Raw genomic sequence first — 19201 nt, 5'->3', positions numbered from 1 at the left:
TCCTATTAGTCTAAGTTCATTTCTATTAAAAGCACTTGAACGTTTAATTGACCATCATATCAGGCAAGAATGCCTTGTCCAACATCCGCTTAATGCGACACAACATGCATACCAAACAGGAAAATCAACATTAACTCTTCTGCACAACGTAGTACAACATATTGAAAATAGTTTTTCACAGAAAGAATCATGTCTAGGAGCATTTCTAGACATAGAAGGAGCATTTGATAATGTCTCGTTTACATCAATAATGGATGCGGCACTACTTCATGGAGTGCCTAGTGTTATAACTAACTGGATTAGCGCAATGCTAAGTAACAGGAATCTTCATTCGTCTTTAAGACAGGCTTCAATAACAAAAGTTAGCACACGTGGTTGCCCACAGGGAGGTGTACTATCACCTCTTTTGTGGAACCTAGTTGCAGACGGTTTGTTGAGAAAACTCAATGACCGTGGAATACCAACCTATGGATTCGCAGATGATTATCTTCTGCTGGTAAGAGGTTTGTGCATAAGCACATTATTTGATATAATGCAACAAGCTCTGCGCTCTGTTGAACGATGGTGTTCTCATGTAGAACTTTCAGTTAATCCTCTAAAAACTAACATTGTTTTATTTACTAAAAAACGTATCACCCGCGGGGTGCGCCCTCTGCTGTTTTATGGTTCCGAAATCACCGTGTCTAATCAAGTTAAATATTTGGGTGTCATTCTTGACTCCAAATTAAACTGGTCTGATCACATCGAATTCAGAATCAAAAAAGCATGCATGGCCTTCGGACAATGCCGACGTGCAATCGGAAAAAACTGGGGACTCAAACCTAAACATATTCACTGGATTTATTCCACAATAGTAAGACCAATTCTGGCCTATGGGTGTCTAGTATGGTGGCAGAAAGGAGAAGTTGCAACAGTTCGGACTAAACTAAATCACCTTCAAAGAATGTGTCTTTTGGGGATGTCCGGATCGTTCACAACAACTCCTACTGCAGCACTAGAGGCTCTGTTTTCTATCAAACCTCTACACTTGTTCCTAAAACAGGAAGCCTTCTCATGTGCTTTTCGTCTACAGGCAGTTGGTCTCTGGCTGTCAGGAAATATCGAAAGATCATCGAGTCATACAAATGTGTGGCCTGAATTAGTTAGATTAAACAAGTTTAATCTAGCGCCAAACGATTTAACACTCTCGAGTAGTTTTCCCTACATGGGGTTTAAAGTCAAATTTCCTTCTCCTCAAGAATGGTTATCAGGTTTCGTAGAGGACCAAATGTCCTCTCATATTGTATTCTATACTGACGGTTCATTATCAAACGGCCGTGCAGGTGCAGGAATTTACTGTCACGAGTTGAACATAGAATATGCTCAACCTCTAGGAAAATATTGTACAGTCTTTCAGGCTGAGCTATATGCTATTATGTATGGAGTGCAAATTGCACTTCAAAAGAAGATTATGTTCAGAACAATTTATTTCTGTTCAGATAGCCAAGCAGCTATCAAATCACTCAGTGCTTCCAGTTCTAGATCAAAACTGGTAATCGCATGCCGGAAAGCAATCGAAGAACTTGCTGAAGGCAATGGATTAAACCTTCTATGGGTACCCGGACATAAGGGAATTTTTGGAAACGAATGCGCCGACGAACTCGCTAGAGCTGGGTCGGAAAAGGAATTTTACGGACCAGAGCCGGCTGTCCCAATATCACCATGTTGGTTCAGAAACCAAATTCAAACTTGGTCCTCTAACCAGCATGAACGATACTGGGAAGAGTTGGACACTTGTCGTCAAACTAAATTATTTTTAGAAAAACCATCTCCTATCATATCGAGTTACTTATTAACTTTAAATAAATCTCATTGCAGCATCTTGATCAGAGCACTCTCCGGTCATTGTAAACTCAACTATCACATGCACAACATTCAGCGTGCTGAATCTCCAGTATGTGGTAGTTGTGAATCAGATTTGGAAGATCCCTTCCATCTTATATGTAACTGTCCCTCATTTGCCAGACTACGTTTTCGTACTCTGGGATCTTACGCTTTAAGCGAATCTGAGTTTAAGAAATTAAACTTAAAAAACATTCTATCATTCCTTACCGAATGTAGAAAAGAGCTTTAATGCTAATAATCCCTAGTGGAAAGGCTTTATGCCATCTTAAATAGATTGAATTTATTTCTTCCTTTTATAGGTTTTTCAGGTTTCTCAGGTAAATGATGAAATCTTGGATAAAAAAAGGCTAGGCACAATTTTCCCGTATGTTTGGATAACGTGCCGCTATTAAGCCTACCCCCATTCCCTGATACCTGAAGTTTATGGAATTGTGTCGGTGAAATCTCGGAAATGCATTCCTTGGTAAAACTTTCTTAGCTCTATGATGAAGAGGAACACCTCGCATCATCAAATTTATCGTAACTGTTGAACCAGTTAAAAAGCTGGGTAAGAAAGAGTATTTAATTTATACTGCTTGTCCTTAGGAGTAATATTCTAGCCTCTTTAGATAGTCCATTTGATTAAATACCTATATGCCTTCAAAAGGTTTAAAATGGCTCCAAAAGGTAATAACAATAATAATAATAATTACAATTACAATAACATAATTCGCATTAAAAAAATCAGCAGGCAAGTAGATGTTTTCGGAGGGCCTTCTTCAGACGCCCACTACGGCAACAGAACGGTTATCTTACAAAAAATTCCTTACCTATAAGGCAATGTCCAGAAAAGTTCTCAAATTTCATCGAACCAATTTTTTTTTGGAAAACGCACCACAACCACTCTCTGACTACACCAATTATTTTTGTTTATGTTTTTATTTAACGGCGCAAGTGAGATGTAGATAGTGACAAAGACTTTTCCATTTGCTCAAGCGGGATGCAATGCAAATCTACAGCCATCAAAAGGGATAATCATGACTGAAATATGTCTGATTATTCCTTTTCGCCAGAGCGTTACTCACGATGAATCAAGTAGCGTTACTGACTTTATTTCTCTTTTTTCTTCAAATCTGACAGTTTTATATGACGATCAGCTGATCCGCAGCCCATCAGCAGGAGATATTGGAAATAATTACATAATAATGAACAGGAAAAGAAAAATTAAATACAACCTGCGAAAAACTTAGTTCTGGTCGCGACACTGTGCAGAAATCCTTCCAGTCTTGTGCTGTAGTGCAGACACCGTGTATTCTCACACTCGTTAAGCGGCTTTGCCGCTTCCAGTGATGTTGTTTTGTGCTCAGTTTGGCTGCCAATCTCAAAGGTATATTGGTCGATTCTAGCGGTCGAGATAATTGGAAATGTTTTTAATGTTGTTTTAAAATACGATCAAAGGGTTCATTTCAGCAAAATATCGTCTTGTTTGAAATTGTTCAGTTTGCTTTGTTCAGTTGCTATCTTTTAATTTTTTTTTGGAGCAGATTGATTTGCAATACCTAGGTACATGTTTTTGACATTTTTCTTCAGACATTTTAGGCCTATCGTCAGATTACCAGAATATTATTCGTTTTTTTCGCTACTGCTAAAAATTATGCCACTGATTCTTGTTTTCTTCTCAGCTCTAACCATGGAAATAATCGAGTTCGGAAGCTTTCAAATCCCCAACCAAATTCAGCATCCACCAGTCTGGAGTGGTAGACACCACGACCAAGAACAGTATTTAAATTTGGACTCCGTATGTGGACATATCTGCCATGTGAATAGCACACTTTCATGACAATAATCCGATAAAAAAATTCAAACATCTTCAACCAATTTTACACGATTGACGTGCGTCCGTTGGCGTGTATAATGTCCAACAAATCTGTAACAAGGCAGTTCACTTTGCCTTCGGAACCAAATCTGGCAAGATTGTCATCTGCAGTCTTCTTGCTGATAGCGTGCGAGTCGAAAGCATCACAGTTAGTTCTAATAAAATAACTAAATTAAAGTGGGTCACAATATCTAAACAAATCAATGTTGTTCTAGCATGCTTACGAGATGGTCGAATAGCAGCATATCGATTTCAAACGAACTGGGATGTCTGGGATGTGATTGAGCTCCCCAATCTGTGGGATGATGCAGACCATCTTCCAGTGGGAAGCTTGAATGTTGAACTATTACGAGTCGGTCGACTATTACGAGCTGGTCGTTTTATCAAAAAGAACGCACTTGATTGCACTGTTGTGCAATTATTATGGAGAGGTCAAAGCGTCTGAGAACCTGAACAACTTTATGAAAGCAGGTGGTTTATCAATTCTTCTATTTAAATTTTTGATTTTATATTATTAATTGTTACTTATTCTAGGTCTCATTCTAGTCTGAGTCAGGTGCAACAAACTGAAGGAAACACGTATTTGATTGCCACTCTAGTCGGAGCAATTTTCAACATCAAATCAGAACTGTCTGTCGAATACCGACAGGTACTGTCCGACATGAATCCAACCAAGTACTCAATATACGGGCTGGTTGTAACCAAAAATCGTACATGCTGCATTTTTGTAGGCTACCCAGCGAAAAGTTTCGATCATCTAAGCATCAGATCTCCGACGGTCTTACTATTCTATCAGCTCACAATGAAGGATCCACTGAAAATTTTGCTCGTAAATCCAACGCTCCGCATGACCGACTATTACGATTGTGCCGAAGTCATCAGATTTCGAGGGAACAGAAACATAAACACCGTGAAATCTCGAGGATTTGGCTGCTACTCCAGCTAACATGGACGACAGCTACGCTTACGCTTTGAAACTACAACTAATTAAACTCGGTTCAAGAATGAGTTACTTCAAGAAACGTTGTCTCCCGATAGCGAATGTTCTGTTCAATCAATCACAGTTTGTAACTTTGATTATCGATGTCCTGCATGCTACCAAAATTATTTACTACATGTTACACAAAAAGCAAAAGCAGTTACTGAATTATCGACAGCTGCTCCCAATTCGCTGCCTAAAAAACTTCATCTTCGATTTCACGAACGACCATTTCCCGGGATATTTTGAACATGTTCATCTGTCTCTGAAACCAATCATGGCACAGGGCATGGCGAATGCTCATCAGATGCTCAGTGAAACCAACGTTCCGTTACCCCAGGAAGAATGTACCTTCTGCGGAGAGCTAATCTCCGAAAGCAAGCTAACCTGCAGTCAGAATCATCAAACGTTCCGCTGCTCCGTTACCAGGATTCAGATCCTGCTTGAGGACACGTTTGTTACGAAAACGGTGTGCGAAACGTACGATCGCTACTCGTTGGATGCGGACGAGCTGGCTAAGATTTTCTACGCCGACGGTGGTCAGCTGAACATTTACTACGATTTCTGTAGTATGCAATTTTGCAGGTGCAGTGTGGTGAATTCATGAAAATTCAAGTCTAATATGAAAATTGTATGTTGTTAAATAAAGCTATTGAAACTTATTTTGCAATATTTATTTTCACCGAAAAAAAAAAATCAAAATTTCATATTTATAATAAAACCAAAAAAAATTCAGTGCACTGAACAATCCAGTGAGCTGAAATTTTACAGTCCTGTAATTTTCAAACAGCCTGTAAAATAATGTGAGCACTGAAAAATAAAGATCAAGTAATTTTTTTCCGGGCTGTAAAATTGCGGTAAAAGTCCTGCTCCTTTTTGTTACAGGATATTTGCCGTAATTTTACAGAAAATAATTTTTTCTGTGTATTTTTCCCATTTGTTTCCTGATTCACCTCCATGTTCACCTCATTTTCCGGTATTAAATACTAATGATTTTTTTTAACTGTTATTTGTCACACAGTAAAACAAAAACATAAAGGAAATACTTCTTTTTTCACTTGAAATCAAAACTTTTTTTTAAGAAACTGTTGCAAATTTGAAACTTTACGACACGGAGTGTTAAATTAATAATTTTTGTGATTTTGAAACATACATAAGTTGTGGGAACGTCTCATCAGGCAGTTGTTATTTGTTTTTACAGAGATTATACATAAATGATGTGTTAACCTTCCAAAGCCGTTCGCAAAATATCCGTTTCGGGGAAATCTTAGTTGTAGTTTGATTTCGTTCTCCTGGCTGTAAATGTTAACCGATTTTGATGATATTATATTCATTGTGTTGGTAATTTAGTCTAATTACTCAACATTTCAAAATAAAGTCGATAAGTATTACCAGGTTATCAGAAACTGGTTCAGAAAGTAAAAAGTCCGAAAAATCAATTTTATTTTTAAAATACTCATAACTTCTGACAGCTTCGCTGTATTTAAGTGTTTCTTTGATGTTTGAAATCGTCAAGAATCTATCTATCCGACAATGTCTAGATATGTTGGGGTTCAATGAAAGGTTTGATCGCTATCTCAGATCTTCCGGTAGAAAAAAATCTTACTTTAGAAAAACGACATCCAGTTTTGGCTTTGCTTAGCTGTATTTCATTCAAAAATGAACCGATTTTCAAAACTCAAATTTAAGTTTTTGTCGATAGTTTGTTCATCATTTTCATAGAACATACTTGGTCTGTCAAATTTCCCAGTTCTTCAGTATATTGGAATGATGATAAAGAGGTTTGAAATGTGCGCTTCGGGTCATATTGACCCGAACAGCTTTGGAGGGTTAACTTTAAATTTAAATAATAATTCTAATTCTAATCTGAATATTTTGCATCGTAGTGAGAAAATGCTATGAAAGTTTAAGGTCCTTGTATTTTTTACGATTGACGATTTTCCTTTCTGATAATTTTTCTATTATTCTAAATTTCCCATTGACCTTTGAAAAAAATTGAAACCCGTTGTTCGCGATTCAGATCATGTTTTCAAAAGCAAAAAAATCTCAAGACCATGAATTAATTCATTTGACCATTTGATTCAAGTAAGTATATTTACAAGTGATCGAATTGAAGTGGTAAAGTGCGTTTAGCACAAACTAGCCATTCTAGGCACTTCTGTGTTTGGAGGTTCAGAGTCGTCGGCCCATTCTATGTGCAACGATGCGGAAATGTTCGCGCGATCGCCCGGTGTGAGCATGCTACGAAGAACGATGCTTTAGGTGGGTTGGCAATTATTGGGAATCCCCCAGGTTTACTTCGAGTTTTCCACACGTGAATCACGACCCAGCAGAGCTGGCGGAAGGTGTGCGTTCATCTTAGACCAGTAATGAGATCATTATTGTTTCATTGACCGCTTCACGTGACGTCAACGTCATCAACCTGTTGGAAGTAGAGCAAAAGCATATTTGCCTTCCGCGATTTTTTTTCGAAGGAAAGTGGTCTTATGTCGTAAAAGAAATCATAAATAATTACAATTCAAATCGGTTTCGTAAATGTGTTCGATTTGATGCAAAATTCTAATTAAATGAAATCATTGAAAGGTGCTTGACTTTCAAACCGAAATTGTTACAGACTACTGGTAAATTCGTAAATGAACTCACATAAGAATTTTTCAAACGACCATTTAAAAAATTTGATCATCACGTGAAGTATGTTGGTATGTAGTTATCATTTTCCTATCATCGTAAAAAAAAAACACCAAACCTACAAAAAATATATTTCCAATTTAGGGTGAATCTATTATTTAAAATTCTCTTGTAACGGTGTTTGTAGTACTACTCCTCCGAAATGGCCCAAACGATTAAAATGAAATTATTTTTAGAATATTCTGTAGGCATGCGAATCGGTTTATATCGAATAAAAATAACAGAAAGTCGCATCAATTGTCCGTAATAATTAAATTTGAAGTTATTTGAACACCCAAAATAATTTAGAAATTATTTCTACGGTATTTTTCACGTAAACTAAGATTTTGATGCATCATATCGATTCTACGTGAATTTCGCAGTAACCCCAGTGTAACAAGGACGCCCCAGTAGCAACTACTTTACTTCCACATAACTGACTCATGAATTTCACGTAAAGTCTAAGTGGATGATTTCAAATTCGTTTTGTGCATTTTTCTCCAGCGTGAATTCAAATTAGAATATGGAATTGTGGTCTGTCAGCTTTGTTCCATGTTGTGAAATTTTTTGAAGCCGTTGTGCCTGTTGTCATCATGATCGGATATTCAACTGTTTTGGATTTGTCGATTTTTTGGTAAGTGATAATAATTCTTAATTGTAATCAGCTAATTTTTGTTTTTCATTTTTCTGATAGCAATGGCTCTGGATACAAGTGATTTTCCGTTGGAGCTGATGATGACCTTTCGTTCTTTGGTGGGTCTGTTCGAATAAGAGTTTCAACGGAACACCATTTAGGGAACAGCAGTCAAGGTAAAATATAGGGTAAGAACACTATATATTGAACACCATCTTTGGGATTCAACACATTTGTGGCCAATAAATAATAACGAAAGGTTTTTCTGATAAAATTTTGATAGCGTAGCTTAAGCTTATTTCTCAGCTTCCAATCGATATATTTTTTTTCGCGGGAATATGTTTTGAAATTATTATTTAAGCCTTTTTATTCAAAATTACTTTTGTCCCAATGATTAAACACAATGATTCAAATATTGAACAGGCAATGTTCTAATTATTGAACACGTAAACATTGAATATCATTACATATATTTAGGGGTATTTCGCTTGATAGTATGCCTTGCAGGGGCAATTTTGGTTGAGCTAGCAATCAAGAAACAGTTAGGTTATATTTCCAAACACCAACCGATGTTTGTTCAATAACTGGTACATGCATTTCTTCACGAAACTAGTACTGCAAGATTGAACGTTCAATAATTGAAACATTTGCGTTTTCTGTGATCCAATGATTGAACACTTTAATTTGTTAAATTTTAAGAAAATAAGGATAATAATGGCTGCCACTCTTCCAGAAATCATTCAAAAAGACTTAGTTGAAAACACTCATATCATTATCTTAGACGTTTATTTGTCTTTTATCCATTTTCCCCCCAATCAAAAATAGGCTGTTTTCTTCATCCAGTCGAAAAACCAAGCCAAAATTTGAACACATATTCTAGTTTCGGGAATTGTGGCTGAGATTCTTGATAAAAATTTGAACAGAGGTAGAAAATGCTTCAACAGTGGCACAACAAATTTTGATTCATTTTTCTGCTGTATATTATTGTTTTAATTGGTGAATGTTTTACTAGTGTTCAATATCTGGTACCTGTTCAATAGCTAGTGCTTCTACCCTATATTATTCTATTATTCAAATAGTACTTTTTTTTCATGTATACTTTTCAATTTTTACAGGATTTCAAAAAGAAAACTGCGTTACAGGATGTCCAAAAATATTTAGTGTTAGGATGTGCAAAACTATTGAAATAAAGTTTATTCACAAAAAAAAATTAACTTTTTTTTTACAATTATGAAAAATAACAAAAACAGGAAGCAAAAAACACCCTTCGGATATTAAAAACATTCCTCGTGGCTTTCATGAACAAACCGCGTTGAACTGACAAAAAATTCACGTAAAATGTAGGTGCGTCCCATGAAGCACAAATTCTTATAGGGACGCTTTCACATGTCGATATCATAGCATCTACGTGAAAATCAATTGGATAAAAATTATGTAGTTTTTCACGTAGCCCCTACGTGCGGATTATTTTGGGTGAATGAAATTAAAGTCATGGCATCCATTTTTTCGATATTTTCATTACTTTGGGCACCAGGCGGTTTGTTTTTCGTCTCCATGGTTAAGGCGTCGCGAGCAAACGTCGCGAGAGAATAGTAACCATGGCATAGCATAGGTACTGGTTAGTGGGATCATTTGGGCGCGTTTTTCTCAACCAGGCATACTGTCAATGCACGTGGTGGCGCTATGAAGCCTACACTCAACCAAATCGACACATTGTGGCTATGTGTGAGCCTATATAGATTTTTGCAATTTGTCTCCCAATTAAAAACTATGTGCCACACATATATTTTTGGAAATATTTCAGAGCTCTTTGCGACACATGAATGTTATAAAAAGTTACACATAGACGTTATATCCCAAGTAACACAGATTATGCCAACTAGCATTAGGAAGTTTTATCATGGTTTAATTATGGCATTTTTTTTGTGCAGCTCGCTTTATGGCGGTTTTATTATGGTCATGCAGAATGCTTATAATTTTTTTCGGCCATGTGTTTTCAGATGGTTTTGAAAACGCTAATAAAACTTTTATTAAACATGCTGTTTTAGTTATTTTGAAAGAGTTGTGAATGCTTTTTTTAAACTATAATAAAACACAAACCTAGAAGTTTGCTCCAAGCTTTTTTTTGCATGTTTTATAATAGCACTCAGTGCATGATTATTAAACCGCCATAAAACTTAGTGACAGTTCTCGATCAAGATGTCAAAACAGGACACGCTCAGATTAGATAGCACATATTTGATTTGGAACTCCCATTTTTACACATTTTTGGTAAGTTATGCGTGTTGGTTTTGAGTTAAAATTAAAAAAATACATCTTTGAAAACTTGAAATCACCGAAAGTGGTATGAATATCTTTACAATATGAGTATTGAGTGAAAGGGCCCAAATAGTAGGAAAAAAATTGTTGCTTGACGCCATCATTAATTCAAGATGGCGGCTTCCGCTTTTATTTTCAAAGCTGTAAATTACTGAAAATATCATGAAACCTTCACAATATGGTTATTAGGTGAAAGTAATAAGAGAGTAGAATAAGAGTAGAAGTCAAATTTCGTTGCCCGTCGCCATCTTAAATCCAAGATGGCGGCTACCACTCAACTTGAAAATCTGTAAATGACTGAAAATCGCATTAAACCTATATTATAGGGGTATAAGTTGAAAGAAATTAACCGGTAGAAGTTGAATTTCGCTATCTGACGCCATCTTGAAATCCAAGATGGCGGCTTCCGTTAAACTTTAAAATGTTGTAAATGACTTAAAATGACATGAAACCCAGGTGGTAGTGGGTGGAAGGGCTTATCGAGTAGAAGTCGAATATTGCTATCTTACGCCATCTTGAAATCCAAGATGGCAGCTTTCTACAAACTTTAAAAATGCTCTAAATCATTGAATATCGCATGAAACCTCCAAAATATGGGTGTTTGTCAATTGGGATAAGCTATAAAAAGTTTATTTTTGCATTCTGACGCTATCTTGAAATCCAAGATGGTGGCTTCAGCTGAACTTAAAAATACTGTAAATGAATGAAAATAGCATGAAACTCCAAAATATTTTGTATTGGGTGCTAAGGCTAAATGATAGAAGTCAAATATCTGTTTTCGCGTTTCTCTGAAAATCTGTAAGTGACTGAAAATCCCACAAAAACCACCACAATACAGACCCCGTTCGTTTTTGGCAACATTCGATTTTGACAACATCGAATTTGGCACATGTGCCTAAATCAGACGGTTAACAGAAACAACATAACCCTATAGTTTTCGCAAGAATACGTCTCGGTGGTCGAGTGGTTAGCGTGGTAAGACGGCAATCGCTGGTCCACTGATGGCATGGGTTCGATTCCCATCTCGGTACTGGGTGTTCAATGTTAATCTTAAGTTGTCCACGTCATTTATTCAGTCTGTAAAGCCTTAATCGGTTAAGACGGTGTTTGTCTTTTGAAATACAATTTAAACATAATAGCATGATAGGAATAATAGAATTACATAAATGGCAAAAAAAAACAAAAACTATAAACAAAACAAGAAAAGTGCTAAATGCATTAGAAACATAATGAAAAAATAATAAAAGTGATTTAAAATGATCTAAATTGTCTTGAAATAGTAGTTTTAATGTAGTATTACGTGAAAAAAGTAGTATTCAAGCGATTTTCATTGATTAACAGTATTTTAAATTCAGTGGAAGCTGCCATCTTGGATTTCAAGATGGTGTCGGATAGAAAAAAATCGACTTCTAGTTTAGCCCTTCACCCAATACCCGTATAGTGGTGGTTTAATGCGACTTTTTGTCAGCATTAAGCATTAAAAGTTGAGCGGATGCCGCCATCTTGGATTTCAAGATGGCGTCTGATAGCAAAATTCAACTTCTACTCGTTAAGCCCTTTCACCCGATACCCATTTTGTTGGGGTTTCATGCGATTTCAAGTCATTTACACCATTTTAAAGTTCAGCGGAAGCCGCCATCTTGGATTTCAAGATGGCGTCAGACAACGAAATTTGACTTCAACTCATGATTTATTCCACGGGTCATTCAAAACCAATCCCTTTTCATTCAAAAAGTCTGTCCTCATTTACTGTACTAATGATTAACAACTCAGAAATGAGGAACTCAACCTTAGCGTGTAATTGGTTGGCTTGCGAGAGAAACGTCAAATCGTAGCTTTTTTTGGGGTCATCATCAAACCATAATAAAACTATGAATTGACTCACGCAGTCTTCTGAAAATCAATCAAAACAAACACTCAGGATGCGTTTCCTGTTGGAAACATTCAGATTGTATAATGGGATAGCGCCTCTCGCAACTGATTCGCCTGGCTGGTATGCAATCTCGATCAGCGCTCCTATCAGCTATGCAAACCGAGTCGCATCATTCAGAATCATCGGTTTAGCAAACATCGCATATCGGAGATGAGTGAGATACAAACTGATCCATTCTGAATGTAGCTCACTCAGTATCTGCCTAAATTATATGAAATTCAAAATTATTTTTTGCAGGACGAGAAAAATCAAACAGTTGTGCGGGACACCATAAATTCTCAGTAGTTTTAACGTGACGGACGACTGTTTAATAAGAGAACTTGTAAAATTTGAAAAACATGGCGAAAGTGAACATCTTTCCCTCACATACACAACTTCAATTTGATTTTGATCATACTGATGTTAAAAAACGTTATAACAACAAATAAATTTATTAATTTGCTATATATCAAATCAAACAAAATACGCTAATGATCGGCTTCATGTATCACTCACTCACTACCTGATCCATTCACTCCTGATCGAAGACCAACAAGATTCGCCATATGCATTGCGCATTGGTGAGATTCCAATTTGATGATGGTGCTGCACTGTTTTGACAGCAAGCATCGTACGAGGTGATCTGTATTTTAGCGATGAATTGAACGATCGATGATCGGGTAGGTCCAGTAGCAATCAATAACGAAACCCGACCGTTGTACGTTCAGGTGCGAAGTGCAATCAGAAACATTCATTGAAAATGAGTGATATTCAGAACACTGGACTCACGCCATGTTGGTTGCAAAATCGAAGGGCACAAAATGACGCCATGTTGATGGATTCACAATGCAAGCATTGGAAAAAAATTTTTCAGGCTTTTTTCCATCAATTCCATCATGATTGACCATCAGATTTGACGAGGCGCATTTATTTTAAGATACTATTTCATATACATTTTACCTAAAATCTTGACTGGCAGTAGAAAAGAAGCTCAATATATGGTTAAAACATTGGTTTTTTTAGCTATTAATTTTACCAGATCATATCTGAATAATGCAATCATCATTCATCAACCATTATGGGTGCTGGGAAAAATAAAAAAAAACTCCGAGAACTGACAGAACCGAAAAAAACAAAAATTTCTAACATGTTTTATAATAGCTTTTTAAAAGCTTTGGTGACCAAAATTGATGACCAACAATTATATGTCTTGATGACGTTTCTAGGGTAGGGCCAAATAACCTGATTTTGGCTTCATTAGAGTCCAGGTGATGTTATAGAATGCGCTTTAGCTTTTTATGAAGATTAATGCGATAGTCCAAACGATATTTTGCTGACCATAATAAAGCTAAAATTGTTACTTGGGATGTGTGAAATATTCGTTTGGAAAACGCCTAAAAGTAGGCAGCACATTGTAGTTCATAATTTTTCTTCTATCCACCACCCGGAGTTTAAAAAATGTTCAGAAATATTTGCTAGACAAAATTTTTAAATTTAATAATAAAAAAACATTTAAATCCATAACATTATTTGTCAACGTCCTAACTTTTGTCCTATATCGGTGACCGAGCATCTGTTTCTTCTGTACCGTAAACGAGTCAGAAGTTGGAGAATTTTGATCTGAAAACAGATGAACATATGTTTAACACAAATCAACTAAATGAATTCAATTCCAAACTCACCTCCTTAATCCGTTTTGCATGTTATTGTCTTTCCAGCGCACTACGTTTTGTTGTTGTGGAAGAGCAGATCAATTTTCACGCCAATAACGGTGCTATTTGTTTATTAAGTGTAGCTCACTTACTGCGGGAGAAAGATATAATTTAATAAATATGTGCTCTATGGTCTTTGCGTCATAAAGGTTTCAATTGAATTTTATTTTAAAAAATACTCACGTAACAATGTTTGGCTCCATCAAAGTTTGCCTGTTTCTACGGAACCTCGTGTTTATATTCCGATTTCAGCCATTTTGAATGGGTGAAATTTTTCAAAGATAATAGGCATAAAAGCTATGTGTCAACTTTTAAACTTCATGTTTTATCCAAATATAAGCTAAAACTGCAACATAATTTTTATTTGCATCACATAGTGATGAAATAAATCAACGTATGTGTAAAAAAATATATGCTTTATGTGTGGATTTTTTGCAGTGTAGATGTGATATTTTTCTTTATAATTCCCAGCACATTTGTACAGCTTATGGTAATTAATGACGCCTTGATGTGACCCAGATTGATATTTTGCCGAACAAATCTAAACAGTTTAAACGATTTATAAAAAAATAAAACTATTTTAAATTTGTTTTAATTAAAGAAGGAATTGTTGTAAAAAATATATGAATTAAGTACTGATGCATATGAAATATGGGTATGACTCTTTACGGACATTTTAAAAAAGGAAAGTGGGAAGATTTACATAATATTTTTACAATCCAATACACCTAGAAACATTTTTCGAACATGTGCAAATGTGCTTAACGGAAGATGTATAAAGTGCCTTTAAATTTACAGAACATCAACAAAATCCGTTGAAAATGAACAGACACATGAACTGAACAAGAGCCTGTCCTTTAAAATGGGGTATACAGGATTGATGTTTATTTAAAGGCCGAATGCAAAGAACTTTTTGATTTTTTCCAAGCGTAAGTGAAAGTTATCAATAAAATAAGGAAAAAATTAAATTAAAAGGTACACTAGAACAAGTGCAAACGTTCAACATTGACAAAAAATGTGTACATTATTTCTTCATTCATAAATGGTCGGGCCCAAATAAACAATATGACTAAATAAACTCAACTTTTTTTTTTAAATCATTCACTGAAAAACTGTTTACAGATTCACTGTTTGCTTACACAGAATTCAAGTACGTGCTTATCATAAACGTGTGTTTTTGTTTGACATAGTTTGGCTACATAGAAGAGACTTTAGATCCGCTTTTTTGTTGAAAAGTTTTTTTGTGATTGATATTCCAGAAGCATTTTTTTTTTGATAACAGAAGCAGAATTTTTTTTATCTATTTAATTTTTTAAAACCTGAGTTCCAATTAAATGTTATTGAATCTTGAAAATATCACATAAACTTAAATGAAATCGCAGATCACCTCCAACACTGTTCAGGTAATTTTTGAATCAGAACACATTTTTTTGGACATGATTTTGATGGAAATATGGATATTAATTACAACGGCTTCCAAATGTGAGGATAGTGAACAAAAACCTGCTTGAAAATGGTTAGTAAAAAAAATCTTCTCTAATGTGTTTTTATTTCTTCAGTTCTAAAAAATATACCATCCAAAGCTACTCGGGCGCTGAAAGTGCTGCGTTTGGCAGAATATTGGGCACATACTCCCGATATTCAAAATTCTTTTTCCATAAAGTTTCATTCACAATAAATTCCAATTAATGAGAAACTTTTGAATTCGATTTAAACCTTAATGGGAACTTGACAAGGCGGAATAAGTAAACTAAATGGTAAACAATAAATGAAACATACATACATATTATCAAAATACAATTCGATAGAGTTAAGCGTGAAAATTCGAGTAAACGGAAAGGAGGGAAATGAAAAAAAAGACTAAGACAAGTTTACAAATGCGAAATGATTAACAACTCAATATTTATTGATATTTAAAATTAATCAGCGAAAAAAATGGAAAATATACGCCAAGTTTAACATGGTAAGACGAAGTTTATCGGGTCTGCTAGTTTCTCTATAGATAACGCATTATTCTAATATGTTTTGTCACCATGAAAATAGGGTAAATAACAACCTGATATGGTGTTTGAAAGTTTGAAATATAGTAATTCTCTTATGGTCTATAAAATAAATGACATTTTTTTTATGAGTGACTACTGTAGGCAAAAGCTTTCGATGTCTGTTATTGGTTTACTTTTATAGACCTTATATTGATGTAAATAAATATATGGTCTATAAAAGTAAACCAATCACAGACATCGATGATGATTCCCCACTCTCCCATAATATCAACTCAGAACAATGTAAGGTTGAAATCCACGTGAATTTAAAATATATTTATAACAGAACACTGATGATTTGATTAGACTGTTTACCATACAAATATACTGCCGCTATTCGCAAGACTGTCCCATATGCATTTTCGTCATTTTTCAGTTTATCTCAAAAATCGTTCAAACACAGTTAGTTCTTCAATTGAGACTAAAAACTTTCATAACTTTGTTCTCAACATATATGAAAAAATACCAAGTTATGTCTGTCCCATATGAAATATACCCGCAAAGCTGTCCCATATGTCTATTTATACAGAATGCTTCAAAATTGCTCCTCTAATTCACGTTAATTTTACAAATATTCATACAATGTGTGCGACAAAATAAGCATTCATTGAAATTGCGAAAGTTAGACTAGATAAAACAGTACAGTTAAATAAAAAATAACAATCTCCATAATTTTTACAAGCTAAGTTAGCCTACTGGGTAAATTCCATCAAACTGTTTTTTTTTTTAAATTTCGCCTGAAGCTTATTGAATTGTTTTTTTGTAAAACATGGAAAATAGTCAGCTACAAAGCCATATTTTTTAGGTTTTTGTCATGCTGTTACTTGCTGCTTGGACTTTCATAAAATCTATGAACAAAAATACGCGTACCTGGTAGCACACGCTTAAGTCATATTGAATTGATTTTTCTCATCGAATATTTGCATCCAAGATACTTTGCTGTTTCTGATTCAGCATTAATTTAATTTGAAGGTATTTATAGTCTTTCTAAAAAGATAGTCGACCGAAAAACTTTCCAAAATATGATGGTAAAGGTTGTTTTATTCATAAAATTTTGTTATTCATTTTATTTCAGACCCACTCAATTCTTACGCTAAACTTTCTTTATCTTTGAGTCTTTGACTATCTAAACATGTCATAAACATCATTTCAAACTTATTTTTATCAGTAAACAACCAGTAAAGTGAATAATACAGCGCAGATAGAGAGAATCAAATGATCAACTGACAAAAGAAAAGCCAAATATGGGACAGCTTTGCGGGTATATTCAATCCGCATGCGAAATATACTCGCAAGGCTGTCCCATCATTATTTTCTCCTCCGCATCAACAACTTCCAAATCAAAAACACATTGGATAAAATTCTACAACAATTATCTTAATATCTGTGAAGAAAGATGTAGAAAAGGTAAAGTTTCAACCGAGAAATCTACGAAAGTTTATAAAAATATTTAAAGCCGTTTTTCTCAGTTCGTTGTTTTTGCATATGGGACAGACTTGCCGGCAGCGGCAGTATACATACGTCTAAAAAAGGGATGCAATCGCCTGTCGCTTGATCATTATCAGCTTCAGCTTCAACCCAACTCAATTTTTGGTTGCGTAGATCGATTTTGAAGAAAATTTGCATCGACTAGATAATACATCTAATTGTGTGTAAATTTTTTTCCCCCTTTTTATGAGAAATACTGTGTCTGTCTTCTTAGTTCATACTTGTGTATATGATGCTTAAAATTTAGAGGGTTAATTGACGATAATACAAAACTTCCTGTTGATTTATCAAGAAATCCTTTAGCTCCACCTACTGTATCGCATAATTATTCACTCTCGAGCTTAAAGTCACATAAAACAATACTTTACAAATTAATCTTTAAATTCAATGTTGTTGGAAATATGCGCCTACAATTTTTTTTCAAACTCACCTGCGGCAACATCAGGGGTCCTCCGCTATCACCCTGGCAAGAATCACGTCCTCCTTCCGGAAAGCCAGCACAAAGCACTGTATTATCGAAAACTTGATCCGGAAAGTAGAGCTTGTAGTTGAACGCGCACTGATCTATGGGTAGAACAATGACCTGCACTTCCTGAAGCCGGTTGGCAGTCGGTCCCCGGAACGACGTCGTACCCCAGCCAGCCACAAACGGCGAATAGTAGGTTAGATCACGTGTACGAATAGACTCATCCAGCGGCAAACAAATGGGTTTGATCATATCGGAGAGCGGAGCATTCTGCTGCAACCGAACTAGGGCGATATCATTCTGGATGGTTTTTTCGTTGTACTGCTCATGGACGAAAGTTTTTTCGGTATAAATATCCACAGGATTGGCACCATCGTTCGACGAATTGATGTCGTATTCACCGAGCCGCACAAAGTACAGTTGAGGTTGAATGCAATGAGCGGCCGTGAGAACGTGCCTTGCTGTGATCAGTGTTCCTCCACAGAGAAATTTCGGTCCTCCGGTGGGGTCGTAGCTACTCGAACGGTAACCTAAGGCTGCCATCCAAGGCCAAGCACCGAGCTGTGCATCAACTCCTCCCACAACTCGTACATGCGAGGCATTTGACATCCCACAACGATCGGCTGCATTCGTTAGAAGCTTATATTGACCTAAGCTTGGTGTAGTTGGTGCTGGTGTATTGATATTTGCGCTTGTGGTGACTGGGGGTGGTGTATTAGAGAAGAAGAACGAACTGGAAGCGGTGGTTGTCAGAGGTAAAAATCGAATGCCAGGGCAGCATACCTTACGTTATAAAAAGAATTGATCAGATTTTTCAAATTTGAATCGATTATAAAACCTTACCAGCTGCGAAGTTTCACGGTTTCCGCAGATGCTGAGTAGAACGTAGTTTTGGATGTTTTGGTCAGGTTTCTGTGAGTTTTGAACTAGTAAGCTTACGATAAGATCACAGTTGGTGTATTGGATACAGATTCCGGGTTGTCCGTCGGGAGTATAACAAGCATCGTCTTGAAAAAAAACGAATGAATCATGATGAAGTTGGAAGAATACAGCAAATGGTATCCTATGAACACACCAGACATTGTAGAGTTTGGTTTATTTTCCCCTCGGGTCGATGCAGGGACAACCATTGATTGGACCAGTTGGCGGACACGTAGGAGGAACCGGAGGACAGGAAACAGTAGTTGGAAAGGTACTGGTGATGGTTGGAGGATTGATTGTCGATTGAAAGGTTGGGAAAGTT

The 19201-nt window shown here is 35.9% G+C and overlaps 1 protein-coding gene and 1 long non-coding RNA gene across 3 annotated transcripts in view; one reads left to right on the top strand and one right to left on the bottom strand.

The window, feature by feature from the left end:
* Positions 1–19201, bottom strand: part of LOC129757298 (venom protease-like) — a 40906-nt gene that overhangs the window by 20400 nt on the left and 1305 nt on the right. Inside the window, exons 2-3 of the mRNA XM_055754473.1 lie at positions 18802–18965; positions 17923–18741 (exon numbers count right to left, since the gene is read on the bottom strand). Of these exons, the coding sequence (XP_055610448.1) occupies positions 17923–18741; positions 18802–18965 (983 nt within the window). The remainder of the gene's footprint in view (positions 1–17922; positions 18742–18801; positions 18966–19201) is intronic.
* Positions 3561–5323, top strand: LOC129757299 (uncharacterized). 2 transcript variants are annotated; one of them, XR_008739668.1, is made up of 4 exons: positions 3561–3887; positions 3955–4210; positions 4274–4414; positions 4471–5323. It is a non-coding gene; the product is annotated as an uncharacterized LOC129757299 (long non-coding RNA). The 2 variants fall into 2 exon arrangements; XR_008739667.1 differs by having other exon boundaries at positions 4274–5323.

The sequence above is a fragment of the Uranotaenia lowii genome, chromosome 3, assembly GCF_029784155.1.
Source record: "Uranotaenia lowii strain MFRU-FL chromosome 3, ASM2978415v1, whole genome shotgun sequence".
In the NCBI taxonomy this organism is placed as follows: Eukaryota; Metazoa; Arthropoda; class Insecta; order Diptera; family Culicidae; genus Uranotaenia; species Uranotaenia lowii.
The sequence above is the reverse complement of the archived record's forward strand: the minus strand, read 5'-3'. Positions and strand labels throughout refer to the sequence as shown.